This window comes from Euleptes europaea, chromosome 6, assembly GCF_029931775.1.
Source record: "Euleptes europaea isolate rEulEur1 chromosome 6, rEulEur1.hap1, whole genome shotgun sequence".
Classification (NCBI taxonomy): domain Eukaryota; kingdom Metazoa; phylum Chordata; class Lepidosauria; order Squamata; family Sphaerodactylidae; genus Euleptes; species Euleptes europaea.
Genome location: NC_079317.1, coordinates 100,678,258 through 100,694,389, shown reverse-complemented (window position 1 = coordinate 100,694,389; position 16,132 = coordinate 100,678,258). Strand labels below are relative to the sequence as shown.

The window sequence follows — 16,132 nt, the reverse complement described above, 5'->3', positions numbered from 1 at the left end:
GAGTAAAGAATCTTAGACCTGAACCTCTTTCTTATGAGTCATTCAGATTAACAAGGTTCGTCCAAAGGGTTTCGTTTAATGTTCATTTAATGCTGAAGAAAGGACACTTGATGTCTCAGAACAACCAGTTAACTTTTCTAAACAGCTCCCCTCTATTTTTGAGGTGTTGAACCATTCTCGAACAGGTATGTCTGGGGAAGAGATTCTGCCAAATGTAGTGCCTTCAGAAAGTCTTTATGCTGGTGGATCCCGCTTTGCAATGGGAGAAAACAAAGCTGTTGTTTCCCTTCCACCATCCCTATCACCTAAAATCAGATTGTCATCTCCAGGCCTAGAGACTATCTACAGCACTGAGAGCCCCAGGGGAAAGAAGGGTTTCCATCTTAGTCAGGGATGGACTAGTAGAGAATCATAGCCCTGGAAAAGGATCTGCCCCCCGTCTGCCACAGTCCTGCCCCCTCAAAGGAGGGAGAGAGTCTTTCCCTGACAGACTTAATAGTCAATCCTCCCCTAATCTTGGCTTTAAACTGAAGAGCACCGGCTCTCACAAGGTACTGCGAGGGGCATCTCACTGGTTTATTTGATTTGCAGCATGTGAAATCAGATTGTATCCTACTAAAGAGTCTTCAGGGCCTGCTATGAAGAGCAAGGGATGTAGTTTGACCTATTCATTATGCCCTCGTGACATCTAGCCTCCCTCGTCTTCCTATTGTGTCCAAAATATTCTGGACTTTCTTGAATCATCCCTTCTCACAACTGCTTTTCAAGTTACGCATAACATATAAATTGGGAAGCTTAGTAAAGCTGAATGGGCTAAATAAGGACCTGCCCCCCCCTCCAGCCTTTACTCTGGGATGACAAGGAGTTCCTGAAGAGCAAGCTGTTACTTGTCCTGAGGACCTGAAGGTAAATCAAAGCAGATGGTGTATGTACTGTCCTTACTTACCAAGGAAATCTCTATTTTTTGACGCCACACCTCCTTCAATTGCTAAATCAATTTTGTCATTTGGGAAGCCTTTTAAAAATGTTCTTGGTGTGCACCCACGGGCCCTGGAGGGCATGGTCCACTTCCACAGCTACATACCTGCCTATCCAAATGTTGCTGTCTGAACTGCAGTTCTGCTAAAAACTACTAAGTTCACTGTGATATTAAACTTTTCAAAAGCATTTGTTAACCCCCCCCCCAATGTGAAACCCTAGAAGGCTGAAAAGCAGATGATAAATTTCAAAGCAAAACCAACTTGCTAATCATCCAGATTAAAGGGAAATGTTACGGTCAGCTTAATGCACCTGCTACAGAAAGCCATTGCAGGATAGATTATTTCAGTTTAAATGAACACACTGAGGAGGGATTTTCCTCAGCCTTGCTGAGCCAGTGGGCGATTCGGGAATTTTGAGAAAGGGTAGCAGGAACCACCACAAAATGGCTGCCATGGGGGCAGTTACAAAATGTTTGGAGGTTTCAAGCTAGACATCCTCTTATTGTGGGGGCAGATATGTCTGAATGGGCACTCCCTGCAGACCCAGGCACACTCTTATTCCTTACCATATATCGGGAAAGAAATGACAAAGCATCATCTAGCCCATGATGTAGGAGTGGAGTAGGTGGGGGTATGCTCAAACTGTGATATTTGTGTGAAGGTAAGGATGTTTCAAGCCCACAGCAGTGCCACTAATTTATCTGTGAAGACTGGAGAGTATGGGAAGGAGCCAGGGTCAAGAAGAAAGCGGTCAGCACTTCCCCTTCCCCAGGAGCTGACGATGAATACTTACAGTGCATTCCTGAGATTTCGGTGTTCGGGGACGATGGGGAGGAGGCGCCGCTGCAGCACTTCCTAACCTGTTTCCCCAGCGCCAAAAATTCAAAAAAAAGCCTTTTAAAGGCTTTTTAAATTTTAAATGGGGCTTTTCGACCCATAAAGAAAAGCGAGGCTAGGCCTGCTAAAAAGCAAGTGTAGCCTTGCTCTTCTCGCCGCTGGCATACCCAGAGCAAAAGGGGACGCCCCGGGAATGCCTCCTGGGATGCCGGGATGCCCCCCGCAATGCCAGTGCCAGTTTGGCTCTAAGGCTCCACCATGCAGAATTCTATTTTCTTCTGGGCAAATTATTTCTTCTGTCTTGGAGACAATGCTGGAAATGTGTCAGTAGATGATCAAATGCATAGCATCCCTCCGTGCCCTTACTACAGCTAAAAGACTCATATTACAACAATGGAAAGATAAAAGCCCACCTCTGGTAAATCAATGGATTGAGGACCTTTGAACGCTTTCAATATTTGAACGCATGGTATATTGATGGCAATGGCGTATAGAATTATTTTTAGATACCTAGAAACCATTTAAAGGAGCCCCGTGGCGCAGAGTGGTAAGCTGCAGTGCTACAGTCCCAAGCTCTGCTCACGACCTGAGTTCAATCCCGACGGAAGTTGGTTTCAGGTAGCCGGCTCAAGGTTGACTCTGCCTTCCATCCTTCCGAGGTCGGTGAAATGAGTACCCAGCTTGCTGGGGGTAAAGGGAAGATGACTGGGGAAGGCACTGGCAAACCACCCTGTAAAACAAAGTCTGCCTTGGAAACGTCAGGATGTGACATCACCCCATGGGTCAGGAATGACCTGGTGCTTGCACAGGGGACCTTTACCTCACCTTTATAGAAACCATTTATAGACATTTATGTGTAGATCCGCCACTACTGTTATATTTTTGTCTTTAATCTATGTATGATTGTAAAATTTTAAAAAGGGAAAAAAAGAATGAATAGTGTCCCATGAGCTGGAAGCAAAATGGAAATGAAGCAGCACAACAGTATTTTTCTATTCTTCTACTGGTTTCTACTATTTGAGATGTGTTATCGAGCTCAATAATATGTTTAGGGAGCAACACTGGGTGTATGACATACTAGAAAATTAAACTGAATTGTATTGCACTGTTTAGTGCTGACACACTGGCCACATTCCTGCCTGTGTAACTGCATTTTGCCATCCCCTCCGCCACCCACACAACCTCTCTTATATGTCCCTAACAGTACAGCCAGGGATATTACCACTGGCAAGGTCTTGGAAATTGTGAAGCTTAAGGAAAGGGAAAAAGAAGCAGAAAGCACAGAGATGAGAATTATTAACCAAAACAATGTTCTCCAGCTTGTAGGATACTGCCCCAGGGTTGAAGACCTTACACACAAGGTCATTTAAAACAAGAAGGGTCAAAGCTCCCAGAAACAGGCTGACTCCAGGAGAACTGCACTAGGGAACGAATTGCCTGAAAATGAGAATCAGCACATCTCTGGTTGCAATGAAAGTAAAGCTACGTCTACAAGCTTTGCCACAGAAGCACCCTGTTTATGTGAAGATAATTTGGAAGTTTTAACTACCATATATACGCGGGTATAAGCCAACCCGAGTATAAGCCGAGGTGCCTAATTTCACCCCCAAAATGGGGAAAAATTAGGCACCCACGTATAAGCCAAGGGGGAAATGCACCCCCTCCCCCCCGCAGGCTTACCTGACCGGGCTCCAGGAGCGCAGGCAGGCGGTGGCAGCGGTGGCGGCCCCCTCCCTGCACGCAGGAGGCCCCACAGGGTCAGCTGGCAAGCGGGAGGACCGCCCGGTGAGGTGGGGTGGGGTGTGGGGGAGGTGGGGTGGAAGAAACCGCCGCAAAAGGCGCGATGATCGCGCAAAAGGCGCGATTGGGTGGGGTGGGGGGGGAAGAAACTGCCGGCGCCGCGCAGAAGGTGCGATTGGGGGGGGGTGCAGGAAGAAGCTGCCACCGCCACCGCGCAGAAGGCGCGATCAGGTGGGGTGGGGGGGAGAAGGCGGGACAGCCCGCCCATCAGCTGGCCGGAGGGAGCGCGCTGGGAGAGGGCCCGGCAGGCGAATTACCGTATTGACCCGAGTATAAGCCGAGGTGAGTTTTTAAAGCCAAAAATAATGGCTAAAAAACTCGGCTTATACTCGAGTAGTCCAAAATGCTCTAGGACAGTTATTGACTGTAGCCAGCTAGAAGGACCATATTGTGGCACTATTAATGGAATTTTACTGGCTGCCAATTTTCACTAAGCTAAATACAAGTGGCTGATGGAGATCTTAAAAGTCCTACTGTTGAGTTTATCTGAGCCAGATATCTAGTACACACGAACACATGAAGCTGCCTTATACTGAATCAGACCCTTGGTCCATCATGGTCAACACTGTATACACAGACTGGCAGCAACTTTCCAGGGTTTCAGGCTGAGGTCTTTCACATCCTGGTCCTTTTAACTGGAGAAGCTTGGGATGAGCCTGGGCCTTCCACATGCCAAGCATATGCTCTACCACAATAGCCCCTACCCAGTATGAACCTTATGTATGAACCTTTCCATGCAGTAAGAGCTTCAATAACTACATTGAATGGATGAAATTCCACAACAGAAGAGGCTGTTCTCCAGATGTCTCATCTTTTGGAGATGAAGTTGGCATCTCACTAAAAGCAGGGTTGGTTGGTTGGGGGGTAATGGTATTCCATATGTGGAATATGCTGTCCTCCTTATAAGAATGGCGCTAGTTCCATTCTGGTCTTCATAGTACGAATTCAGACCTTATTATTTCATCAGGCCTTTTGGGGGGGGGGATATGTGTTTATTTAGGTAATATCTAGATGCTGACCTCCCTTTCCCCCTCCCACCCCATTTTCTATTCAACTTCCACTCCCTATCAGTTGTTATGCCTCTTTGATTTGTTTCAAATTAAGTCCAATCTGAGGTCCACCTCTCTCCCCTGTGGTATAAGATCCATTACTGGTGCCGTAAAAACATCCCTCCCTGCTGGAAATTATTTTGGTGCCATGAATTAGGCAACCTGTGCATATTTTCGGCATGGATAATTAATTTTTATCTCGTATTAATTTTTATCATATTGATCTATGTATTTAATATATTGGTTTGCTTATATTGTATTTTAACTATGATGCGAGCTGCCCTGAGCCCGACTTTACTGGGGGAGAGCTGAATATAAATTAAAGTTGATATTATTATTATGTAATTGATATGCTGCCTCTGTAGAGTTGCTCAAGAAGGCTAAATAGCTTCCTCCCTTTTTAAAAAGGCTGAAATGTTAGCATTTAGATTTTCTATTGTCCCGTTAAAATGATTTCTATCAAGTTGTTTGAGAAATGTTCACGTTTTATGACCATGTCACTTTGTGGAACGTGTGATATAAATAAAGTAAATTTCATAGAGACTGTAGCAGCACAGATCCTCTCTACTACTGTGTATATAACATCTGTCTGAGTACATTTTCATCCTACTCTTCCTCATCCTCTCACTCCCCAGCCAGCTGTTTCCTCCTAACAATTCCCCTGCCACTCCCCTTAATAGTCGCATGCTTCACTCTTGCCTAGCTGAGCATGGACTCTCGCACAGCAGTCTTCTTAAGACTAGCGTCTAGCCTAGTCTCAAAAGCTGTGAACTTCTCCACAGCCCTGTTACATTTGCCTTACTGCCGAGAAAGACTGTAGATAGCAGTTAGTCCCGCACTGTTCCATGAGGACATTTGCTCGGCTTCAGGCTCTGCATCTTGGGACAGCTTTTCTACATACTTAAGATTATTTCAAAAGTTAAAATTCCTACAGGCAGCAAATTGAATAAATCCTGATTGTAGGACATCACATGTGATTATTTCATATGATGCGCATCTTAAACATGTGCATTTGGAGAAGTCAAGCTAGAATAGTAGAATCACATAATCATACAGTTCGAAGGGTCCACTAGGGTCATCTAGTCCAACCCCCTGCACAATGCAGGAAATTCACAACTGCCTTCCCCCCACACACTCCAGTGACCCCTACTACATGCCTAGAAGATGGCCAAGGTACCCTCCCTCTCATGATCTGCCTAAGGACATAGAATCAGCATTGCTGACAGATGGCCATCCAGCCTCTGCTTAAAAACCTCCAGGGAAGGAGCGCTTACCACCTCCCGAGGAAGCCTGCTCCATTGAGGGACTGCTCTGTTAGAAAATTCTTCCTAATATCTAGACAGAAACTCTTTTGATTCAATTTCAACCTGTTGGTTCTGGTCCGACCTTCTGGAACAACAGAAAATAACTCAGCACCACCCTCTATTTGACAGCCCTTCAAGTACTTGGAGATGGTTATCATGTCACATCTCAGTCTTCTCCTCTTCAAGCTAAACATACCCAGCTCCTTCAACCTTTCCTCATAGGACTTGGCCTCCAGACCCCTCACCCTCTTTGTTGCCCTCCTCTGGATATGTTCCAGCTTGTCTACATCCTTCTTAAATCGCAGTGCCAAAAACTGAACACAGTGAGGTCTAACCAGAGCAGAGTAAAGCGATACCATCACTTTGCGTGATCTGGACACTACACTTCTATTGATTCTGTTAGACCTGACCAGGCCGCACTTTCTGCTCTTCCCCTTCACATCAGGCACACTTTGCTTCTAGCACTGCTTGCCCCAGTTCTACCACAAGAGGGAAGCACATGACACCATATTGACTCTAGTGCGAATGATGCCTGTCCCCCCGCCCCAGCCTGGTTATAAATTACTAAGATTAGGGAGGCGATAATGCTCAGGAACTTGACACTGTCACAAAGGCAAGCTCCGAGTGAGGTACAAGTAGGCAGTGTGCAGGGAAAATGACAGCCTGTGACTGTATAGTAGAGACCGAGAGCTATTTAGGACTCTTGTGGGCTTGCTTATTTCTCCAGAGGCCAGTTCACATGTGCATGCACGTCTTGATTACTCAGCAGATGATCTGCAGCTGAATGTGTGCTCAGACTTCACTAAAAAGCATTGCATCGTAGGAAATATGAGACCACATCAAAGTTCCTTCCACAGTGACTGATCTGTGATGGCTCAATCACCACCTGATGCTAGAATCAAGAGATGATCCATCACTTGTGAACCAGCAATGATAAAAAATGGCTATTTTACAAGCGTACATCCACACAAACAATTTACATGGATGTGAATAGGTTATGCCTATTCAAACCAATTGCTTCTCCCAGCATAGAACAATGCACACAATTGTGATTCCTTTTTTGGGGATGGCACAAACAAGGGCAAGGCATACCAATTCCTACAGAAGTGCTTCATTTCTTATATTTGCACCAGTTTTATAACGTGTTTACATGGGATTTCCTTCATGGGGTTGCATCTGGAACCTTCTAACAATGAACAACATATGTTTTAGTAGTTTTTAAAAATGGAATGAAAATGAGAAAAGCTCATTTGAACAAAATTACATGTAGACTGGTGGATAGAGCCACTAGCAAAGCTATTTACTACCATCAACAATTCGGGCTCTATTCCTGAAGATTGGCTACGCGCAATAATAATACCAATCTATAAAAAAGGAGGATTAGACTGTCCCGAAAACTATCGCCCGATCAGCCTCTTGAACATTATATCTAAGATCTATGCTAAGTATCTAGAACAACTACTAGTTAAATGGACATATGATAATAAAATCATTGGTCCTGAACAAATTGGATTTATAAAAGGATGTTCTACAGTGGATCACTGTCTCCTCTTATCTTGCCTAGCAAAAAAAAATATGAAATCGGGCACAAAAAGTTACATATTGCCTTCATAGATCTAAAAGGAGCTTTCGACTCAATTGATCGGAACATCCTTTGGAACAAATTAGAGTCCCTGAATATGGACCCCCGTCTTCTATATCTCATTAAACAACTTCACACAGGTACCTTTTGCCAGGTTAAATTCTCGGATGAAGGCCATTTAACACCAGAAATTCCCACCCTAAAAAGAGTAAAACAAGGCTGCGTTTTAGCCCCACATCTTTTAAACCTATTTTTAGCTGATCCTCCAAAGATTTTTAACCTAACTGACGGTCATTCCCCTAAGATTGGAAATTTGAAAATCCCACTGTTACTCTACGCCGATGACGCTTCTATTTTATCTTTTACAAGGGTCGGCCTATTAAGACACCTACAACTGTTCGCTGATTATTGCAAACAAAACAAATTGCATATCAATTATGCCAAAACCAAAATCTTAGTTTTCACCAAAAGATGGCACCTTTCAAAATGGTCCATCGATAATGTACCAATAGAGCTGGTCAAGTCTTTTAAATATTTGGGCCTCACTTTTAACTACAACTTAACCTGGACAAATCACAGAAATAATGCCATCAATTTAGCTAAATATTCAGCATCACAGATTAAACGTTTTTTTTTTTTTTTACTTAAAAGGGAACCAATATGTACCGGCAGCTATTCACGTTTTTACAGTTAAGATATTGGCGCAACTTCTGTACGGAATAGCTGTTTGGATAGAAGCATTGAATAAAAATTTGGAAGCTGTACAGACTTCCTTCCCCCGGCAAATACTAGGACTTCCTAGTTGCGTCCCATTCCAATCTATCCTTAGTGAAACGGGAATGATGACTTTAGAGACCAAAGCTTGGCCCTTAATTTTTAAATATTGGATTAAGATTCATTTTTCTCCAAATGAAAATCGTCTTACTCCCTCCCTATTAAAGGAAGCTGCAGATACAGAATGGTTCATGCTTGTCCCACACAAACTGAAAATCTTGGGATTAGATATAGACAATCTATTGATGCTGGATAGACAAACCATTTTCCGAGTTATCAAGAAGAGACTACTTGACCATGAAAGACAAACAATTCTGCCCACAACTCCTTTGTCTTGTTCTCCATCCAAATTGGGTCTTTTCCCCAATTTTGGATCGCTTCAGGGTTACTTTTATTTTTTAAGTGAGCCCTCCCTCTGCAGGGCTTTTATGTTAGCTAGACTAAACGCCTTTCCACTGGCGGTTTTATTCGGGAGATTTAGTGGTACCCCTTTGGAAAAGAGAATTTGTGGCTGTGGCTTGAACCAGATAGACTCCATCTATCACATTTTATTGGAATGCGAAATGCTAGTGGACCTACGCACTAAATTTCTAATGCCATTAATTCTGGATAGGAATTCTTCCCTCCACTCCTTGTTTAGGCTTCTAATGAATGGGTATGATTCAGAAATTACTGAAATAGTAACCATGTTTCTGAAGCAAGCTTTAATGATAAAAATTAAACAAAAAAGATAATAGCTGCTATTTCTGTTACTTGTAGACACTCGTTTTTTATATATACCTTATATCCACTGTATTCCGGCATACCCCATTTCATTCATGTCTATTGATAGACTTTGATATTGATGTTTTGTTATTTTGACTAATTCTGGAATACCTGGAATGATCTTATATGCCAATAAAGGTTTTTGAATTTGAATTTGAACAAAATTACATACGTGATATAGAAAGACAGAACAGTCCAATATTAGAGCTTTTTGGCAGCTCCTGAGCATTGCAAGATGTCTAGCTGTGAAACCTGTCAAGGGATTAAAAACTCAGTGTTGGCTAATATTTTAAGATTATCTTAATGAGACAAAGGATGCCTGACACCGGAACTAAGCTTGATTCAGTACAGGGGAACTTCACAAGTTAATTTTCTGTGTGTACCATGGGACCCTCTATCAAAGTTCCTTGCCTCAGGGTCTACATAATTTCCAGATATGCCCAAATTACAGGGATAAACTGTGCCTGTAATTTAATGGATCCGGAAACCACTTCTGTACTTGCTGTATCTGTGACTGGCAGTGCAATCCTAAACAGAGTTATACTCTTCCAAGGCCACTGACTTTAATAGACTTAGAAGGGTGTAATTTGTTTAGGATTGCATTGCTTATCTCAGCCAGCAAAATTGAATAAGCTACTGAAACAGGATAACAAGAAGGGTGGGAATGTCAGAAATTGGGAGGCCCATTGTGGAGATGTGGAAAAGATAGTTTATTTATTTATTTCACTTATACGTATTATTTTCCACTGGATTTTGATTATTATTTCACTGCATGTCTCTACCAGGGATTTTAAACAGTTATCTTTCTCTTTCACTTAAGAAATCTTAAACCAGGCGTGTTCCATGTCCATTCAGTAGCCTTCCTCTCTGTGTGCATGCTTCCCAATGTGGTATCTTAACAATATATGAAACAATTCAATTGCAATATTTGCTCCAGAGCTCCATTCCATATGGTTTCACTCCTTTCAATACAGTGCTCAAAGTGAGGCCAGAATCACTAAAATCCCTTTGGTAGTGACATAGTGGTTCAGGGGGAAGGCAGCATGGTATGGCTCAATCTCGTCAGATCTTGGAAGCTAAGCAGGTTCAGTCCTGGTTAATATTTGGACGGGAGACCACCAAGGAATACCAGGGTGGCTGTGCAGAGGAAGGCCAACCACCTCTGTTAGTCTCTTTCCTTGAAAACCCCACAAGGGGTTACCATAAGTTGGCTGAGACTTGACAGCACTTTACACATGCAGAGTGACACAGTGTGGACTCAGGATGGGAGTCAAAGGTGAAGGGCACAGGGAAGCTCAAATATAATTGTAGCTATCACTTTATAACACACCTGTATGAAACGGAAAGCATGGCCTGGTTTATCATAAATGGTTGCTTCTTATGTTAGGCAACCACCTGTAAATGAAAAATTGTTTTTGACTCCTTAAAATCAATATGTGAACTGCCCTTCAATACTCAATGTTTTTTAGTAATTTAAAATATACTTAAGAATTTCCATTTGGATCTAGTGTGCAGTGACCTTGCAATTTTCAAAACAAATTTCAATTTAAATTTCTGCTTCACCACTTTTAACCTATTTGCAAACATGGCTGTATGAATGTTGTATCACCCTAGAAATATGTTATTTGCAACTCTCATTCTCAGTAAGTTGATAAAAACACAGACAATGAGAGGAAGTTTTTCATTGTGTTGCTCTGAACAGGACAAATGTCAGAACCTGGTCAGCTTTGTTAGCTTCTGTTGATGCAAAGTGAAGCGAGTTGGCCAGAAATACGAGTCCCAAGGCCTAGAGCAGGGGTGGGGAACATCAGGTCCGGGGGCCATTTAAGGCCCGTTAAATCTTTTGGTCTGGCCCTTCGTGGGTCCTGGCAGATTTCTAGCTCACAAGGATCTAAGACTGGCGATCTGTCCCCTCCTGCGGACAGGAATAGCTTCTATTCAAGGCAGATGTGAGTTTGTTTTGCTGAGAAAAGGAACCTTTTTCCCCCCTTGCAGAAGAGTCGTTAGCTATGGAGCTGCTAGGACCGCCCAAGAAACTGTGTTAACCCTTTCCCACCCGGGCCGTGGAGAAACTTATTCCCTCTACAAGAGGGCTGGGGGCGGAAGTGGCGGCAATGGAGGGGTTAAAGGGGGCAGGGCCAGAATGCGCACGCGGTGGGAGGGGGAGTTCTTAGCCAGTGTGTCCTCATTTCATCCGTGCAGGCAGAGGGAGCAGGAGCCAGCTGTAGAATCTGGCCCCAACCATGCGGAGCAGGAGCAACTCCGGAGTGCGGCTGGACGGCTATGCCCGGCAGGTGCAACAGACCATCCTGTGCCACCAGGTGGGTAAGTGCACCACCGGTTGGATGCCTGCCTGCTTGCCCACACCAGGGGGGGTCACCTGTGGCAGCTGCCTGCTTGGGGCTTGGTCGGCTAATTTTTAAATTGATAATTTTGTATGGCCCGTGAATGATGTTATAAATATCCAAATGACCCTTGGAGGAAAAAAGGTTCCCCACCCCTGGCCTAGAGGCTGATGTTTCAGGTTCATAGTCCTAAATCAAAGCAGAATGGCTGGGTCTGGCATGATTTAATCACAGCGCTGGAAGATCCTGCTCACAGGTATGTATGCATTTCAGTGCGGTTTCCTCTTACATGATTCATGGTTGAAATTAATCCAATACAGGCACGTGCAGTTGCCCACCAGGAGGAGGCTGGGAAATTTCTAGTTAAGAAGACAAATAAAAGAACGATATTCTAGGAAACCTTTGCAAACCTAATGTATAGTCAATTTATTAATGATCAAGACCATGAAGGGATGGTTTTAGAACACTGGTTTTTCACTGAAATCTGAAACACAAATAGTTAAATGCACAGTAACACCAGATTAAACCTTGGCCTCATTTGCTGTTTTAGGAGGGGAGACTGAATTCCTTGTTCAAAAACATGCAGCTTCATTTCCTTTTGACTCCGTTCCTTTTGACTCCCAGGAGAAGGAAATGTGGGAAGTTCAGAGTAGAGCCCTCTCCAGCCGGTATAGGAACATGTAACATGAAAACTGGGCAAACCTGACTGCACTCACCATCAGCATCTCACTGGTCAGGGAGTTTACAAGGTCTGAGACGGACGAGCGAGGCTCTGTTTTGTGGTCAGTCTCCTCATGCTGCATCTGTCCTGGCACAGATGCTGTGTTCACTGCCTTGCCACCAGAGGGTAACCTGGGGGAGAGAGGGAAACTATATGCATCTACACTGGGTATAACAGAGGTACAGTGTTCAAGAAAGGGGGAAACACATACAAGGGAATAGAAGGCCAGAACCCTAGCTCAAGGCACACATTTTTTAAAAACAGCAACTTCCTTTGATAGCACATTTATGTGTTCATCTGCAACCCATTCCTTTGAATATAGGTCCCCTCCTAGCATGTCTGATTCTTACCTCTTCAGTATTTGTTTTCTGTTGGATTTAGGAATCCTCCCTTCTATGCTGCTTACAATTTAGATTGTAAATGTCTTTACAATTTAGATTGTAAATGTCTAGGGGAGGAACTTGTTTTTTCCCTTTGTAAAGCGCCATGCACGTTGATTTCATTGCTGTATATAAATAATAACAAATACCAATCCATGTCACTTCATTCTTGCCCAGAATCTCCCCGTGTTCTGGCTTGAGATTATCACATTCCTTTCCATCTGGATAGACCCCCCTCCCCACAATTCTTCTTCACTTGTCCCTCTGTGAGTATTTGAGATCCACTTCTATGATGTGCAATTATTTGCTGGTTTTGCCTCAAAATATATACAAGATTCAGCCAGACAGGGAGTGCTGAGGCGTCATGGGCTGGGTCTGTGCTGGTGCTTCCTGCAAGCTCCCTTCCTGCCTCTCCAGTCCATTAACCTTCTCCAAAAACAAACACTTCCTCTCACAAAGAGGCAACCGCCTTTGTTTGCTTTCTTTGACAAGCAATTGCTGAGATGACGTATGGCCAGATGGTTTCTCTGCCAGCCTCGGCGTATGTAGAGCACCTGGGGAACCTGAGTACAGGGTACTAAAGGGATGTCTCATGGTATCCCAGTAAAAGGACTAGCATCAAATATACAGGGCATGATTGTCTGCATCATGCCAGGTCTATAGTCCAAACTTGACACATGTTGATTTTGGAGACTTGAGAGTGATTTATCTTTCGCCAGATGGGCCTGGCAATGCTGCATTGGCTTATCATCAACTGATTATGTATTGCCTCACTAATAATGTAGCGTAGACCTGCTTTCCTGGCTACCTTTGTTTACCCTACAGAGGGAAATAGCCATGTGGCAGTACCCACTCCATGCTCTGTCTTTCTTTGTGCCCCCATATCAGCAGGGCTATGAATGACCAATCTAACAAAGGAAACAGAATTCTTTCTCATAAATGCAAACACGCTCTCATCAAAGGGCCTGTCAACAGAGAACTTCATTCACATCCCCATGGCTACTCCTATCCCATATGTCAAACATTCCTAATTTTAATAGGCCTCAAGTGAGCTCAGATCTGAGTAGTCTATGCCTGTGCCAGCTACCAGATGATCCCAGCATGATATTCTTTCAGAGCTCTATGTAATATGTCAATGATATTGCTTTTGATAATGTTGGGAGAATTCATAACAGTGAGGAATTTCACTGGCTATAACAGGTGTATTGCTTCATCTGGAAATAAGTTAGGAACTTATAGGAAGTCAGGAGGAAGAAGGGAGCCAGGAGAAAGAGCTGGCAGGAAGCACAATGCCAGGAAGGCACACAGAAGTGACATAAACTTGTTCATTGCCCAAAGAAATACAATGGCAATGGATTTACAAGGAGACAACTTGTCACAGTTAGAAACAGACTGACATACAGACATATAAAAACCAAGACACTAATATAAAACATAAGCAGGGGACCCATAAGGACTTGTATGGGGCATCTCATTTTCCCTCCCCCACTATTACCTCTTTCCCTTCCCTGATAGCCCCCAAAGACTCTCTCCTTTTCCTGCTTCTGGTTCTCCTTCCCACCCACCAACAAGCTTACCTAGATCTGCCCCCATCTTCAGTTTTTCTTCCTTTCAGCCTCTGGCAGCCTCTACCCAAGAAAACTCTAACCCAGTAGCACAGTAGGGAACTCAAGAGGAACTGCAGGGGCACCTCATTTCCCCTGGAAGTCCCTTCCCCATGCTATTTCCATTTTTCCTCCATCTGGCAACTCCCATATCCTCAACTTTTCTTGCTTCTTTTTCTCCTTCCTTCCCGCCCGCCCATCAGCCTACCTTCTATCTGTCCCCAATCTTCAGCTATATTATTTATTTACTTCATTTATACTCCACCTTTCTCTCCAATGGGGACTCCAAACAGCTTACATCATTCTCCTCTCCTCCATTTTATCCTCACAACAATCTTGTGAGGTATGCTGAGAATGTGTAACTGGCTCAATGTCACCCAGTAAGCTTCCACAGCAGAGTGGAGATTCAAACTTGGGTCTTCTAAATCATATTCTGAATCTCTAACCACTCCACCCAACTAGCTATTGTGGGATGGTTGCTGTTGAAGAGTAGCAAGCAGCCAGTCCTGAGTAAGTCATGCAAGTCAGGTTATACCAAGTAACCTGGTGGTTGCTGGAGGGTCTGGCCCCAATGAGTCTTCCTTCAAAGGACGAAATAGCCCTAGATAAGGCCTTGCCCCTTCCCCCTGCCTTTTACTGACAAAAACCAAGGCTTGAAAGTTAGCAATACTGTTGTGGTTGCCTAGCAATGGCCACTCAGGGGATTGGTTTTGTAAAGCTATGGTGCTATTTCTATTGTTTTTTTAAATAAATAAATAAATTCTGATGTTTCTGCAAATCTGGGGCTATTTCAGTTTTATAGAAAGAGCTGACTCGTTCATGGATCCAGTCTCCGAATTTAAATATCTTCAGATACTTGAAAATTAAGGAATTAGATATATTGATACTCAGGGACCACATACTACCCCTGCCAGGATTCAAGAGAAATAGGGGCAGACATATAAGCCAGCCCCACCTCCGTGTTACATGGATTAGGGATGCAAACATGACAAGTTAGAAACTTTCCCCCCTTTTGTGTGTGTGTAAAGTGCCCTCAAGTCGCAGCCGACTTATGGCGACCCCTTTTGGGGTTTTCATGGCAAGAGACTAACAGAGGTGGTTTGCCAGTGCCTTCCTCTGCACAGCAACCCTGGTATTCCTTGGTGGTCTCCCATCCAAATACTAACCAAGGCTGACCCTGCTTAGCTTCTGAGATCTGACGAGATCAGGCTAGACTGGGCCATCCAGGTCAGGGCTTCCCCCCTTTTAGTCCCAATCAAATTCAATCTGAACCCTGAGGCATGAATAAAAATGTACCTCATTTTCAGTGTGAAATTCAGCAGAGGGGTTGGACAGCTTGTTTGTGAATAGCTGGAATAGTTGGTGGGTTGCTTTTTTCAAATATCGGCAACCTGCTCTGTTAAGGCAGCTTCATGTGGAAGAAGTATGATGATCAAAACCTGAGGTAGCCCACAGTCTTCTTACTAAAAGGGATAGGTTAAACTAGGCTTGGGGATGGAGAAAAGTGCAACATAGGAGGAGGTGGAAATGTAATTTCCCCAACTCCCAACAGGAAGTATGTTAAGGCGAGACCTCTGTTGCAGGTTGCTGGAGACATGGCAAGCCTTGTTTGTACCATGACTGTAAGAATCTGGGAGGATACAGCTTAAATTCTTCAAGAAGCCAAACAAACTTATTATGTGGCCTTGGACCAATCACTGTCTTATCTATCTCACAGTTTATTATAAGGATAAATAAGAATTAGATAGCACTTTGCATATTACCAAATGCAGTAGAGATAATTGGTAATAAACAGTACTGCCCACACAGAGATGGATTCACAGATAAATGTGGGGACACACACAAAAGTTTCATACACCCCAGTAGAAAACTCATTATTCCATGCTGAGGCCCGCCATTGGACAAGGCTATCATTTTTAAATAGCCAATAGCGGCCAGTGTCACGCTTAGCTTGAAGTCAGCTGTGCCCCATTCACTGAAGTTTTCTATAG

At 43.8% G+C, this 16,132-nt stretch overlaps 1 protein-coding gene across 2 annotated transcripts in view; it reads right to left on the bottom strand.

The window, feature by feature from the left end:
• The window catches only part of SYT7 (synaptotagmin 7), a 79,965-nt gene that overhangs the window by 32,358 nt on the left and 31,475 nt on the right, over nt 1-16,132 (bottom strand). For both annotated transcript variants that reach the window (XM_056850978.1, XM_056850979.1), the window contains exon 3: nt 12,153-12,288. In XM_056850978.1, coding sequence (XP_056706956.1) covers nt 12,153-12,288 — 136 coding nt within the window. The remainder of the gene's footprint in view (nt 1-12,152; nt 12,289-16,132) is intronic.